The sequence below is a fragment of the Eurosta solidaginis genome, chromosome 1 (assembly GCF_040869045.1).
Source record: "Eurosta solidaginis isolate ZX-2024a chromosome 1, ASM4086904v1, whole genome shotgun sequence".
NCBI lineage: Eukaryota > Metazoa > Arthropoda > Insecta > Diptera > Tephritidae > Eurosta > Eurosta solidaginis.
In genome coordinates this window covers 209595882-209610456 of record NC_090319.1, presented here as the reverse complement: position 1 = coordinate 209610456, position 14575 = coordinate 209595882, and the positions used below count along the sequence as shown (strand labels likewise).

General features: G+C 42.6%; 1 protein-coding gene across 1 annotated transcript in view; it reads right to left on the bottom strand.

Moving 5' to 3' along the window:
* The window catches only part of LOC137239628 (uncharacterized), a 548208-nt gene extending 535150 nt beyond the window's left edge, over window positions 1-13058 (bottom strand). The window contains exons 1-2 of the mRNA XM_067765157.1: window positions 11681-13058; window positions 8717-8906 (exon numbers count right to left, since the gene is read on the bottom strand). Of these exons, the coding sequence (XP_067621258.1) occupies window positions 8717-8906; window positions 11681-12856 (1366 nt within the window). The 5' untranslated portion in view covers window positions 12857-13058. The remainder of the gene's footprint in view (window positions 1-8716; window positions 8907-11680) is intronic.
* Window positions 13059-14575: the final 1517 nt, after the last annotated feature.

The window sequence follows — 14575 nt, the reverse complement described above, 5'->3', positions numbered from 1 at the left end:
ATTCTATTTCAATTTTCTCTGACAGCCAAACTGCCATAAAATCCCTGCAATGCAGTAACACCTCGTCACTAGTGGCATTGAAGTGCAGAGAAACCCTCAACAAACTAGCTGAAAATTGCAACCTAAGCATAATATGGGTTCCTGGCCACTGTGACATCTCAGGAAACTGCGCTGCGGATGAGCTAGCTAGGAAAGGCACCAACTTGCAAACAACAACCTCCGCTGAATTGGGCCAGCCCTCCCCTAAACACTTGCAAATACCACCTGCGATCTCTTTTCACGGATCAGGCAAACGCCAGTTGGGCGAGGGAACCTACATGTAGTATATCCAAGCAAATCTGGCCTAAGCTGGATGAAAAGAGATCGCGATCGGTGATATTGTTAAACCGTATCTCTATAAGCCCACTAGTGGGTCTTCTTACAGGTCACTGTCTCATCGGCACTCACGGTGCCTATATGGGCCTGCAGACAAATGATTTCTGCCGAAGCTGTAGGGACGAGGAGGAGATAGAAGGCGTTGAGCACTATCTTTGCCACTGTCCCGCACTGTCAAAAACCAGGTACCAATGCCTCCACAGACACTCTTTTGGGTGCCTTGCGTAGCTTGAATCTATAAACCCAAACGATATCTTGCGTTTCATTAGACAAACGCGCTGGTTTAGCCTCACTGGGGTCTAAACTCTCCTCTTCTTCGAAAGTAGGGTAATAGGAAATAGGGGCCCCCCGCGTGGTAGCACAACGGGCCACAACGGCCTACGTGAGTCTCCGCTCGGACAGCGGAGGCAGCCACTCTAACCTGACCTAACCTACATGGTGATGCACTAAAGCTTAGTTAGGCTCACAAAACAATCTAGGTGTTAAGACTTCGAATTAAAACATAGCTCAGGCACTCCCTGCTCTATTTTAATTAAAAACCCGCATTTCAAAAGCTGAAAGTACCCACCCTTTTCCGCACTTTGCATTTCTTTGGGTGGTCTTGATATACAAAAAAAAAATATGATATGCAGACAGTTTTCGAATGTTGCTGTTGTTGTTGTTGTAGCAATGCTTCGCCCCATCCATTAGGTGCGACCGATCACAAATTGTCATCAATATCCTATAACGGGAGTCCAAGAAAACTTGCTGTTTCAACAGGGGTGGACCATAATGTGAGGGGTGTTAGAGGCGTTGGTTCCACATAACAATTAAAGAGATGGTTGGTGTCATGTGGGGACACATTGCAAGCAGGGCATACATTTTGTATGTCGAGTTGATTCTGGATAGAGTTTAACCTGTTACAGTATCCAGATCGAAGTTGAGCTAGAATGACTCGCGTTTCCTTAGACAGTGTACGTTCCTCTTCCGCAAGTTTTGGATACTGGTCGTTGAGTAATGGATTCACCGATCAATTCCTGGCATAAAGGTCCGACGCCTATTTGTGGAGTTCACTGAGGACCTGCTTGTGTTTTTTTGCTTCATACGGCTGAGTTCTCAGGTGCCGTATTTACTCATAATGCTTACGGAGATGACTCCTTAAGTCCCTGGGCGGTGTACAATTGCGGCTGCATGCTCACCAAAATGTAGATCGTGATCAAACGTCACACCCAAGATTTTGGGGTGTAGGGCAGTCGGAAGTGTAGTGCCATCGACGTGGATGTTCAAAATGGTCGACATTTGGGAAGCCCATGTTGTAAATAAGGTCGGGGAGGATTTAGTCGGTGATAATGCCAGGTTTCGCGAGGAGAAAAAACTGTATAGATCAGGGAGGTATCCTTTTATTCTCTTGCACAGCTCATAGATCTGTGGGCATGGGCCTGTGGTCATTATTGTGCAGTCATCGGCGTAGGAAACGATAGTAACTCCTTCTGGTTGTTGTTGTTGTTGTCGTAGAAATGTTTCGCCCAACCTAATAGCTGCGACCGATCACAAATTGTCATCAATATCCTCTAACGGGAGTCCAAGGAAACTTGCTGTTTCGGCAGGGGTGGACCATAATGAGAGGGGTGTTAGAGGCGATGGTTCCACATTACAATTAAAGAGATGGTTGGTGTCATGTGGGGACACATTGCAAGCGGGGCATACATTTTGTATGTCGGGGTTGATTCTGGATATGTAAGAGTTTAACCTGTTAAAGTATCCAGAACGAAGTTGAGCCAGAGTGACTCGCGTTTCCCTGGGGAGTATGCGTTCTTCTTCAGCAAGTATTGGGTACTGTTCCCCGAGTACTAATTTCACCGGGCAATTCCCGGCATAAAGGTCCGACGCCTGTTTGTGGAGTTCACCAAGGACCTGCATGTGTTTTTTTGCTTCATACGGCTGAGTTCTCAGGTGCCGTATTTCCTCAAAATGCTTACGGAGATGACTGCTTAAGTCCCTAGATGGTGCTGGCTTATCAATCAGATGTATGTTGGGTTGCTCAGGTTTCTGGGTATTCAACAGGAACTGTTTGGTTAGCATCTCATTTCTCTCCCTGATGGGGAGTATTCTCGCCTCATTATGTAGATGGTGTTCTGGGGACATAAGAAGACAGCCCGTGGCGGTTCTGAGCGCAGTATTTTGGCAGGCCTGTAGCTGCTTCCAGTGGGTAGTTTTTAGGCTTGGCGAGCGTATAGGGGACGCGTAGCACGCAAACGGCTGGCCAATTGCTTTGTATGTGGTAATGAGCGTTTCTTTGTCTTTTCCCCAATTACTGTCAGCAAGGGATTTGAGGATTTTATTACGGCTCTGGATTTTCGGAACAATTGCGGCTGCGTGCTCACCAAAATGTAGATCCTGATCAAACGTCACACCCAAGATTTTGGGGTGTAGGACAGTCGGAAGCGTAGTGCCATCGACGTGGATGTTCAAAATGGTCGATATTTGGGACGTCCAAGTTGTAAATAGGGTCGCGGATGATTTAGTAGGTGATAATGCCAGATTTCGCGAGGCGAAAAAACCGGAGAGATCAGGGAGGTAGCCGTTTATTCTGTTGCAAAGCTCATCGATCTTTGGGCCCGGGCCAGTGGCCATTATTGTGCAGTCATCGGCGTAAGAAACGATAGTAACTCCTTCTGGTGGCGAAGGTAGTTTTGATTCGATGAGGTGAAAGACACTTTTTATGAACAATTAGAACGCACATACGAGCGCTGCCCCCGTCATGATATAAAAGTCGTGCTTGGCGACTTTAACGCCAGGGTGGGCAAAGAAGGTGTTTTTGGCCCTACAGTCGGAAAGTTCAGCCTACACAATGAAACTTCTCCTAACGGACTGAGGCTGATTGACTTTGCCGGTGCTCGAAACATGGTCATATCCAGCACGAGGTTCATGCATAAAAAGATACATCAAGCTACATGGCTGTCTCCTGATCGAAATACTCGCAATCAGATCGATCACGTTGTGATAGACGGACGGCATGCCTCCAGTGTTTTAGATGTGTTCACGATCCGAGGACCTAACATCGATTCGGACCATTATCTCATTGCAGCCAAAATACGCACCCGCCTCAACGCGGCTAAAAACAAGGAACAAAAACACAAGGAAAGCTAGACGTCGAAAAGCTTCACTCACAACAGACTGCCAATGATTTCGCAACTCGACTCTCACACCTGCTCTCTGAGGGCACAACTCATCCTGAAGGAATACAGGAGCAGTGGGAGCATATCTCCAAAGCACTTCGTACTGCCGCCGAGGAAAAATTGGTTACCGGCGGCCACGAAAAAACAACGGGTATGATGAAGAATGCCGCGTTGCAACCGAAAGAAAAGACGCTGCCTACAGGGCTACGTTAAAAGCGAGCGCGACGAGAGGAGTGTGTGAACGCTATCGTGAGTTGAAAAGGGAAGCGAGACGCCTTTTCAGGAAGAAAAAAGCAGAAGCAGAAAGTCGTGAGTGCGAGGAGCTTGAGCTGCTAGCCACCAGGAATAACGCCCGAAAATTCTACCAAAAAATACGGCGACAGACGGAAGGTTTTAAGACCGGGGCAAACTCCTGTAGGAATGAAAACGGCGACCTTGTAACTGATGTCCAGAGAGATTTATGGAGGGAACACTTCTCTGCTCTCCTAAATGGAGGCAGCAATTCACCGCGCAGAGATGAAGAACCCGATCCCGCAATCGATGATGATGGAATATATGTCCCCTCGCCCGATTATGACGAAGTTAGAATAGCAATAACGAGATTGGAAAAACAACAAGGCCGTGGGCGCTGATGGATTGCCTGCGGAGCTATTCAAGTTCGGCGGCGAGGAGTTGGTAAGGCGCATGCAGCAGCTTCTTAGCAAAATATGGGCGGACGAAAGCATGCCCGAGGGTTGGAATCTAAGTGTTCTTTGCCCAGTCCACAAGAAGGGGATACTGCAAAATGCACCGACTGTCGTGGAATCAGCCTTCTTAATATCGCATATAAGGTCCTTTCAAGTGTATTGTGCGAAAGATTGAAGCCCACCGTGAACCGGCTGATTGGACCTTATCAGTGCGGCTTCAGACCTGGTAAATCTACCATCGACCAGATTTTCACAATGCGCCAAATCTTGGAAAAACCCGTGAAAAGAGAATCGACACACATCACCTCTTCGTTGACTTTAAAGCCGCCTTCGACAGCACGAAAAGGAGCTGCCTATATGCCGCTATGTGTGAATTTGGTTTCCCCGCAAAACTTATACGGCTGTGCAAAATGACGTTGAGCAACACCATCAGCTCAGTCAGAATTGGGAAGGACCTCTCCGAGCCGTTCGAAACTAAACGAGGTTTCAGACAGGGTGACCCCCTATCGTGCGATTTCTTTAATTTGATGCTGGAGAAAATTATACTAGCTGCAGAACTTAACCGCACTGGAACAATATACTATAAAAGCGTGCAATTACTGGCATATGCTGACGACATTGATATCATCGGCCTAAACACCCGCGCTGTTAGTTCTGCTTACTCCAAACTGGAAAAAGAAGCGGTAAAGATGGGTTTGATGGTGAATGAAGACAAAACGAAGTACCTGCTGTCATCGAGCAAAGAGTCAGCGCATATGCGCCTTGGCAACCACGCTACTGTTGGCAGCCATAATTTCGAAATAGTAAAAGACTTCGTTTATTTGGGAACCAGCATCAACACTAGCAACAACATCAGCACTGAAATCCAGCGAAGAATCAATCTTGCCAATAAATGCTACTTTGGACTAAGTAGGAAATTGAAAAGTAAAGTCATCTCTCGGCGAACCAAAATCATACTCTACAAGTCACTTATCGTACCCGTCCTGCTATATGGGGCAGAAGCATGGACCATGACAACAGCAGATGAAGCGGCTTTGGGAGTGTTCGAGAGAAAAGTTCTTCGAAAGATTTATGGACCTCTACGCGTTGGCGATGGCGAGTACCGAAGAAGATTTAATGATGAGCTGTACGAGCTATATGCAGACATCAACATAGTCCAGCGAATTAAAACGCAGCGGCTGCGCTGGCTAGGCCATGTTATGCTAAAGAAAGATGAAAAGGCCAAGAAAGTGTTTCTATCGGAACCCGCCTATGGAAGCAGAGATAGAGGGCGGCCCCCACTCCGTTGGAAGGACCAGGTGGAAAACGATTTAAACTCCCTTGGTGTGACCAATTGGCGCCGGTTGGCGGAGCGAAGGAGCGACTGGCGCGCCTTGTTGGACGGCCATAACCGTTTAGACGGTTAAGCGCCAATTAAGTAAGTAACTAAGTAATCTCTTACATATCCAGAATCAACTCCAATATACAAAATGTATGCTCCGATTGCAATGTGTCCCCACATGACACCAACCATCTCCTTAATTGTAATGTGGAACCAACGCCTCTAACACCCCTTTCATTATGGTCCACCCCTGTCGAAACAGCAAGTTTCCTTGGACTCCCGTTAGAGGATATTGATGACAATTTGTGATCGGTCGCAGCTATTAGGTGGGGCGAAACATTGCTACAACAAAAACAACAATGACAACTCTCCTATGTTAGCTGGTTTCCCAGGCTTTAGTAGCGGGACTACCTTGGCCATTTTCCATTTTTCGGGAATGACAAAGGTGGAAAGAGACAGGTTGAAGACATGCCCTAAATACTTGAACCCCTCTTTCCCTAGGCTTTTAAGCATCGGCATGGCTATGCCGTCTGGGCCCACTGCTTTGGATGGTTTAGCGTGTCCGATAGCATCCTCAACCTCTTTGGCGGTATTAGTAATTGGGGACGCGCTGAATTTACGTTTATGTGCGTGTCAGTTGGCTCTCCGTCTATTTTGTCGACCGTAGAATGCATTATATATTGTCGGCAGAAAGCGCTCGCGCATTTTTTCGCATCCGACAGCACTTTATCGCCAAAGGCGATGGAGATTTTGTCATTGTGCTTAGACGGATTCGATAGGGAGTTTACGGTGGACCAAAGCTTACCTACACCGGCAGAGAGGTTACAACCGCTTAGGTGCTCCTCCCATTTCGCGCGCTTGTGTTCATCCACAAGCAATCTGATGCGTTGGTTAATATCCCTTATTTGGGGGTCGCCGGGATCGAGCTGTCTTATAAGGTCACGTTCTCTCGCTAAATTTGCGGCCCCGTTGGAAAGTGAGGCCGAATTTCGGGAATTCTACCGGCGGGAATGAAGCGAGCCGAGGCGGATTCAATGACCCTGCGGAGAGCACGCTCCCCTTGGCGAGCATCAGTGGGGATAGGGAGGGCAGCAAAGCGGCTTTCTGTAAATGATTTGTATTCATCCCACTTTCCTCTTTTAAAGTTTATGAAAATGCGTTTTTCTTTGACGATGAAGTCCGCGGTACGCTCAAGCGAACTAAGTATAGGCAGGTGGTCGGATGCCAATGTTACCATCGGCTGCCAGTTAACGCAGTTTACGGGTCCTGCGTTCACGATTGATATATCCGGCGAACTGTTAAAGCTTCCTACCATAAGTGTGGGGGCGTCTCCGTTTATTGTGCAGAACGTCGTTTCTTCTATTTGATCCGCCAACATCCCACCCCTACTGTCTGCCTGCAAGTTTGAATGTCCAGCTCGCGATGTGCATTGAAATCGCCTAAGATAATGCGATTATTGCCAGTGAGTAAGGCGCTGATATTAGGGCGGTATCCACTGCGGCAACAGGTGGCAGGAGGGATGTCGATGTTGATGATTTCTAGGTTTGCATCGCCTGACCGGACAGATAAGCCTTGAGGTTCTAAGACCCTGTTCCTGCGGCCGATGTCGGGATCAAATATATGATATTGCACAGAGTGTTGTATGATAAACGCGAGTCCACCTCCATTTCCACTCTCGCGATATTTTTCTGATCTGCAGAACATATCTTGCTGTGAGTTTATTCTCTTGAGTCGCAGCACTGCAATGTTGTGCCGCTTCATGAATCCGCCTATCACCGTGATCTTCCCAGTTAATCCATTACAGTTTAACTGCAGAATTCTGAAGTGCAACGGGGGAGACGTCGTCACTCTGGGAGTAAGTGACGGGTGACTACACCTGGGTTGTGTAAGGCTTGGACGCAACTGCTGTTGTGGCCCTGGGACTGGACGTCCTTGGGTAAGCATTGGGGTACCCGGTGTATTGGGTATGCGGCCTGGCAACATGGCGCTATGAAACCCGTTGGGGAGTTGCCGTCGCGGAGACCAGAACATATAGGAAACTGGCACCGTCCATGGCAGGAGCTGCATTGGGCGGATGTCGCAAACGGTGCAAAAGGAGGTAGGGACTAAGAATCTGTTTCCCTACCTACACGATTGCTGCCGGAAAAGAGGGGGAGAGAAGACGGGGCAGGGTCTGCTGCTCGGCATTGCTTCCGACTATACTACGGAGATTGTAGGTGTGAGTGGGAGCAGCCGTATGAGTTGGTGGCGCCGTGGGGCACGAGCAGCATCGGGTACTTGTTGTAGCTTGCTGAGCAGCGGGGCTGCTGGAAGGTAGTGGGGGCGCACTAAGGCGTAGACTACGGGAAGCCCTTGGGCGTGAACAGCAAGGAGCCACAAAAGATTTATAGAAGTTACGTGGACGTCTGGTTTAGGGATCTAGCCCAGAACAACCTGTCCGATGCAACCATCCCTTACACGAGACACACTGACAAGAGTATGACCGTCCTAAAAAGATTCTTTTCCGGCAGATGCAGCAAAACCCCTTCTCAGGACCGGGTTCAGGAGACGGACCCGGATTGGGTTCGATACCTTCCCGGAGCAAGAGAATATGGAGCAGTCTCGGAGAGAATATGGAGCAGTCTCGTGGGAGGGACGCACTGGGACGGGAGGGTTACACTCAAATGACAGTCCTTGGTCGGGAAAAATCCCGAGTCGCTCCGGTACATAGAACCGACTGCCTTGGGAAGCGACAGCTTTCGAATCCAAATGAATTATTAAATAGTTTTGACTCATTAATTAAAATTTTTTGATTTGAAATATTCAAAAGACTTCAAATCTACCGTATTCTATTTCGTTAGACATTTAAATTTACTGATGCAGAGGTTTATGTCGGCCGCCGTGGTGTGATGGTAGCGTGCTTCGCCTACCACACCGAAGATCTCGGGTTTACGCCCCGGGAAAAGCAACATCAAAATTTTAGAAACACGGTTTTTCAATTAGAAGATAATTTTTCTAAGTAGGTGTCGTCCCGCCAATTCGTAGGAAAAATTAAAAAGGAGCACGACGCAAACTGGAAGAGAAGCCCGGCCTAAAATCTCGCCGGATGTTATCGCGCCTTACATTTATTTATTTAGAGGTTTATTCTGTATTGAAATTTAAATTTTATGACAATAACGTGGAAATTGTATATTTACCAACAGCTGCAATAACTTGATGCGCTATGTGGCTTTCGGTGCAAGTCTCGTATAATTTTAAAAGATTCGAAGTCCAGTGGTGCAATTTTATCCAATTCACTTCTTCTTTACTGGTGTTCAACAATCTAAGGGCTATTGAAGAAGCTTCGGTATTATGTACAGTAGAGTTCATTATTTTCTCCAAGGTAATCTATAAATTAAAGTAAAATTTAGGAATCTGTGTTTTGCTAATCGAAACAAATGGTAAAACAAAATACTTAAAACACTTACTAAAATGTGGTGGGATTGGATAATAATAGGCGTGTTTTTAACGCGCGTATATCCGTTTACGCTTAAACTTTATATGGACTGCTAAGCGACAAACTTTAAATACACCTCTGAAATTGCTGCGCATAAATTTTGTCCTACTAAATTTCAATACGCATTATACTCAGATGTAACTGAAATATGTGTCTTTGTTTCACCCTCTACACTAATTCTATGTATTCTATGTGTGTCCACAATTCATCGCAACTGATTCAGCTATATGTTATCCCCTATGGCCATCAGAGCGTTGTGTCTCCGCTTTTCGGTGCACCCTGTTGCTAGTTGTTTAACCACAGCCGCTAGATGGGTCTCCTAAGCATTATCTAAGCGAGGATAGGCGTTTTTTTTCACGCGCAAACGGAACGTATACGCGTGTAAAAAAAAACACGGCTAACATAAGAAAATATAATATTAATCTTAGCAAGTAACGACGAAACGAATGGAGATTAATAGTCTTTATTATGTTATTTATATAACAATTTAAAAATTTCAATCAATAGTATAAAATAAAAAAACCAGCCCAAACATGAAAAATATTTTGCGCTTCCTAATTGGTCTAAAATGTCATAAATTCTTGGAAGTAGAAATTTATATGCAGCTAGTTTTTTGTTTACCTGTCTATAATCAATAACCAATCTCCATATTTTTTCAGTATTGTCTGGTAATGACTTTTTGGGTACTAATAGAATTGGGCTATTTTATTCTGATGTAGATGGCTCTATTATTATATCTTCTTCGATTAGTTTATTTACTTGTTTGCTTTTTTTTCCTTTGCGTGCTTGAGGTAATCTGTAATTTTTTATAGAATGGGGTATCATCTTTCATATGTAATTTTTGTTTATAAAAATTATTAGATGATATCGGTTATGTTTCTAATGCAAATATGTCTATATATTCTGAGCACAATGAAGTTAATTGAGGGCTAACAAATTTCGGAAAATGCTTATCCAATCTTTCTAATTTTTCTATATTATTGTTTTTATTTTCTGTAGTCTCTTGAATTAGTATATAGTTATTTAAATTTTTTGTTTTAATATTGTAGTTTTGAATTGTTGCCTCTTTCTCTGTGGTATTAATGATTCTACCAAAAGTTTGATCTTTATTTATAATTGTATTTGCGATGAAGATACCTTCAGCCAATTTTTGATGAGGAATAAAAAGTTTTAATATTTAGTATTTACGTTAATTTGTCTAATTACTTCAGATCTGGCGGAAATTGTGATCCTATTGATAGTTTGTCTATTTGTCATATGAATTATTATATTTTCTGGGAAATCATAAGGCCTTCGGATTAATCTGTCTTCTGTTTCACCATAGGCTAAAAGGCAATTATATTTCTTTATGAAATCTAGTCCTAAAATTCCATCGCATAGGATTGGGAAATTATCTTCTACTATGTAAAATTTGTGTTTAATTAAGAGATCGTCTCCTTTCAAGTCTGTTGTAACTGAACCTAGTGTGTTTGTTATTTCTTGACCAATGCCTTTTAAATCGGTTATTTGTGAGGTATTTATTGTGATATTGCTATCAATTTGGTTCCTTTTAATAACAGATATATATGCTCCTGTATCTATTAAGAGAGTTCAGATTGAGTTATTTAAAATTGTTTTGGTAGATATGTAACTATTTAAGTGTATATTAAGTACACGCACTTTTCTGTTGTTTACTGTTGAGTTGGAGTTTGTGGTGTTCCTGATGGGTGAATTTGCGAGTATATTTCGTGTCTCATTGAAATTTCTGTTTCTGTTTTGAGGATTGCTAGTTTGTCTATTACCAAAATTATTATTTTGTGTTATATCGGGGCTGTAGTCTAAATCTTCTACCCTGATAACCTCCGTAGCTGTTACTTCGGTAACCCCCACAGAAACTTCCATGGTATTGGTTTTTGTTGGTAGGAATTTGGAAGGGGATTTGTATACTTGCGTGAATGTCCGGTACAATAAAAGAAAAGCACTTCTTAGTTCAACGATTTAATGAGGACTAAAAGATAAAATTCATGTGTACATATAGTTAACTCATCAATATATGTAATATGTCTTATTCATTCTAATTATTAGAAATATGTTCTCAATAGGAAATATTGAACTTAAAACTCCAAGTTATTATTTCAACACTCTTTCTTAAGTTAAATATTTCTTCAGTTAATTTTTAAGACCAAGCATTTGAACAAATTTTAAATGTTTCTGTTTTTGCAGATTTTTTGTAAAAATATCAGAAACATTTTCATTTGTGGAGACGTACTCTAATTCTATTATTTTTTGTTCGACAACTTCTCGGATATAATGATATTTCAAATCTATGTGCTTGGTTCGCTTGTGGAACACAGGGTTCTTTGAAATTTGAATTGCGCTCATGTTGTCGCCTTTTAACTTAACAGGACCGATGTGGTGAATAAAACCAACTTCTTTAAGTAAGCGCCGCAGATATACAGCCTCTTTTGCTGCCGTACTTAAAGCGATGTACTCAGCCTCTGTGCTGCTCAATGCGACTACATCTTGCTTCTTTGCTTGCCAGGAAAAAGCGCTACCTGCCAAAAAGAACGAATAACCGGTGTATGACTTCCTATCTAAATCGTTACTCGCCCAATCCGCATCCGCATAGCCTTCTACCGGTTTACCATTTTTGCAGTAGTGTAACTTTAAATTGATGGGTTTTTGATAAGTATCGTAGGACATGTTTTGCACCAGCCTCATGTTCGGTGTGGGGTTCTTGGTTTCTTTGTGCTAATAAACTTACTGCGTGCATAATGTCTGGCCGCGTTGAAATGGCCAAGTACATTAAAGATCCAATTAACGATTGATAGCTTGTTGCGTCTATTTTAGTGCACTTGTCATTTCTGCAGCTTACTTGAAAACCAGGATCTAGAGGTGTGCTTACCGGACGACATGATGTCACACCATACATACTCAATAACTCGTTTATATAGTTCTTCTGACACACAGAAATCGCACCTGTCTTACCCTGACGTTCTATTTCGAAGCCAAGAAAAAATGTCATTGCCCCGCTATCGTGTAGTTGAAATTTAGACGATAATGATTTTTTAATGCTCGCAATCTCTTTCTCGCTTGGACATGCTAAGATAAGATCGTCGACATAAACGGCAATGTAACTATAACTGCCATTGTATTGTTTGACATACAAACACGGTTCGCTTTTGCATGGGCTGAAACCCATATCTTTCAATGCTACATCAAGAGTACTATTCCAGTGTCGCCCAGACTGCTTTAAGCCGTAAATGGCTTTATTTAGCTTTAAAACTTTATTAGGATTGTTATTGTCTACAAATTCTTCTGATTGTTTAAGGTAAATTTCTTCCGTAAGCTTACTATTGAGATATGCATTGGAAATATCGATCTGATGTAAGTGAAGCTCTTTCTCAACGGCAATAGCAAGTAGCATACGAATTGTTTCATATCGTATTACAGGCGAAAAAGTTTCCCAGTAATTTAAACCCAGCTGCTGACTGCAGCCTTTTGCTACTAGTCTCGACTTGAACTTTTGAATATTGCCATCTGAATCACGTTTTATTCGAAAAACCCACTTCGATCCAATCGCTTTTTGACCATCAGGCAGATCTACTGCTGACCAAGTGTTGTTAGCAAGAAGCGCCGAATATTCTTCTTCCATTGATTTCTTCCACTCAAAGGAGTATTCGCTTGACAATGCTTCTTTGACCGATCGAGGCGTGTCTACATCTTCACCATATGGTAGATAATTTAGCATCTGATACTCTTTTTTGGGACGCCCTACTTGACCAGTGTGAATAATTTTTGGCCTACCTCGACCGCGACGTGATTCGTTTCCATTTCTATGAGACTCACCTATTATTTGCATTTCATCCGAAACGATTCCATTCTCTGCAACATTGCCTACATTTGCCTCTTCTACCTCTGTTTCGTCTTCGGTGCAACTTTCAAACTCTTCATCTTCTTTCCGCTCTTCTTCAACATGTTTACGATCGTCGATTTTTACAAAAATTGTAGCAATGTCATTTTCATCTCTGTTTTTGGTGTCACCTTCTGGCACAGCTAAGTTGACTTCATCTTCTAAAAATTTTACGTCACGTCTTACACAAATTTGCCTCGTTTCCTTATCATACAAGCGATAAGCTTTTGCAACCTCAGAATATCCGACGAACAAATACTCTTTGCCCTTTGCACTGAATTTACCACGCTGCGTTTTATTTAACGCGAATGCGCGCGAACCAAAAACCCTGAAATGTTTTACCGACGGCTTTTTGTTGTACCAAATCTCATAAGGAGTGCAATCTCTAAGTAATTTTGTAGGTGCGCGATTACGTAAATATACAGCTGTGTGTATAGCTTCACCCCACAATTCTTGTTCTATATTTGCATGCACCAGCAAACTTCTAGCCATTTCTACAATTGTGCGGTTAACTCTCTCTGCCACTCCATTTTGCTGGGGAGTATATGGCACAGTTAACTGCCTTTTAATTCCGCACTCATTTAAAAAATCGGTAAATTTATTGTTTATGTACTCCGTACCATTGTCACTTCGGAGCTTTTTAATTTTCTTCTGAGTTTGACATTCGACCATATTTTTGAATAATTGAAACTTTTCAAATACTTCGCTCTTTTCTTTAATACAATAAACAAAAATCATTCTCGAGAAATCGTCAATAAATTTGAGAAAGTATCGTGCACCACCTACTGATTTTACGTTTATGGGTCCACATACATCTGTATGCACAAGCTCTAATATTTCTTTTGACTCAATTTCAAATTTTTTTGGAAAAGGCATTGCACTTAATTTTGCTTTGTTGCATGTGTCACAATTTGTTTTTGTTTTCACATCTTTTGTGTCCATACCTCGCACTAAACCTTTGTCGGCAATTTTCTTTAAACTTTCGAAGTTTATATGACCATATCGATTATGCCACTTTAAATTATTTAAATAAATTTTTGAACCTTGTACTTGTGCATTGAATATAAACAAATCATTTTGTAATCTAGCTCTAAGCAATGTTAACCCTATAGAATTTTTTACTTCCACAACATAGTTTTTGAATACCACTGTATGTTTATGCTGCAGAGCTTTGTTAACAGAATAAAAGTTCATTTTTAGTGAAGGCACAAACAATACATCACGTAGCTCTATTTCACATTCATTTGTTTTTATTTTGACCGTACCTATACCTTGTGAGTAAGTGAAATTATCTGCTGCTAACATAACTTTTTCTCGTTTTTCGATGAATGACACGAACATATTCTTGTCGCAACACATATGTGTCGTTGCACCACTGTCGACACACCAATTGTATTTACTTCGTTCATCCCCCACAGCAGCAGCATATACAGCGTAAGAAAGCTCGTTAATTTTAGAACTTTGTTTATCTTCACGATCATATTGTTGTTTGCCCTTTCTTTTGCATTGTGAAGCCGTATGGCCACGCATGCCACAACTAAAGCATTTACCCTTGAACTCATTTGACTTTACATGACTTTTTGCTTTTGTATTTATTTTATTACCATTATGCGCTGATTCTCTTACACTTGTATAAACAGCTTGCGCAGGAGCTTTTTGATCTGCTTG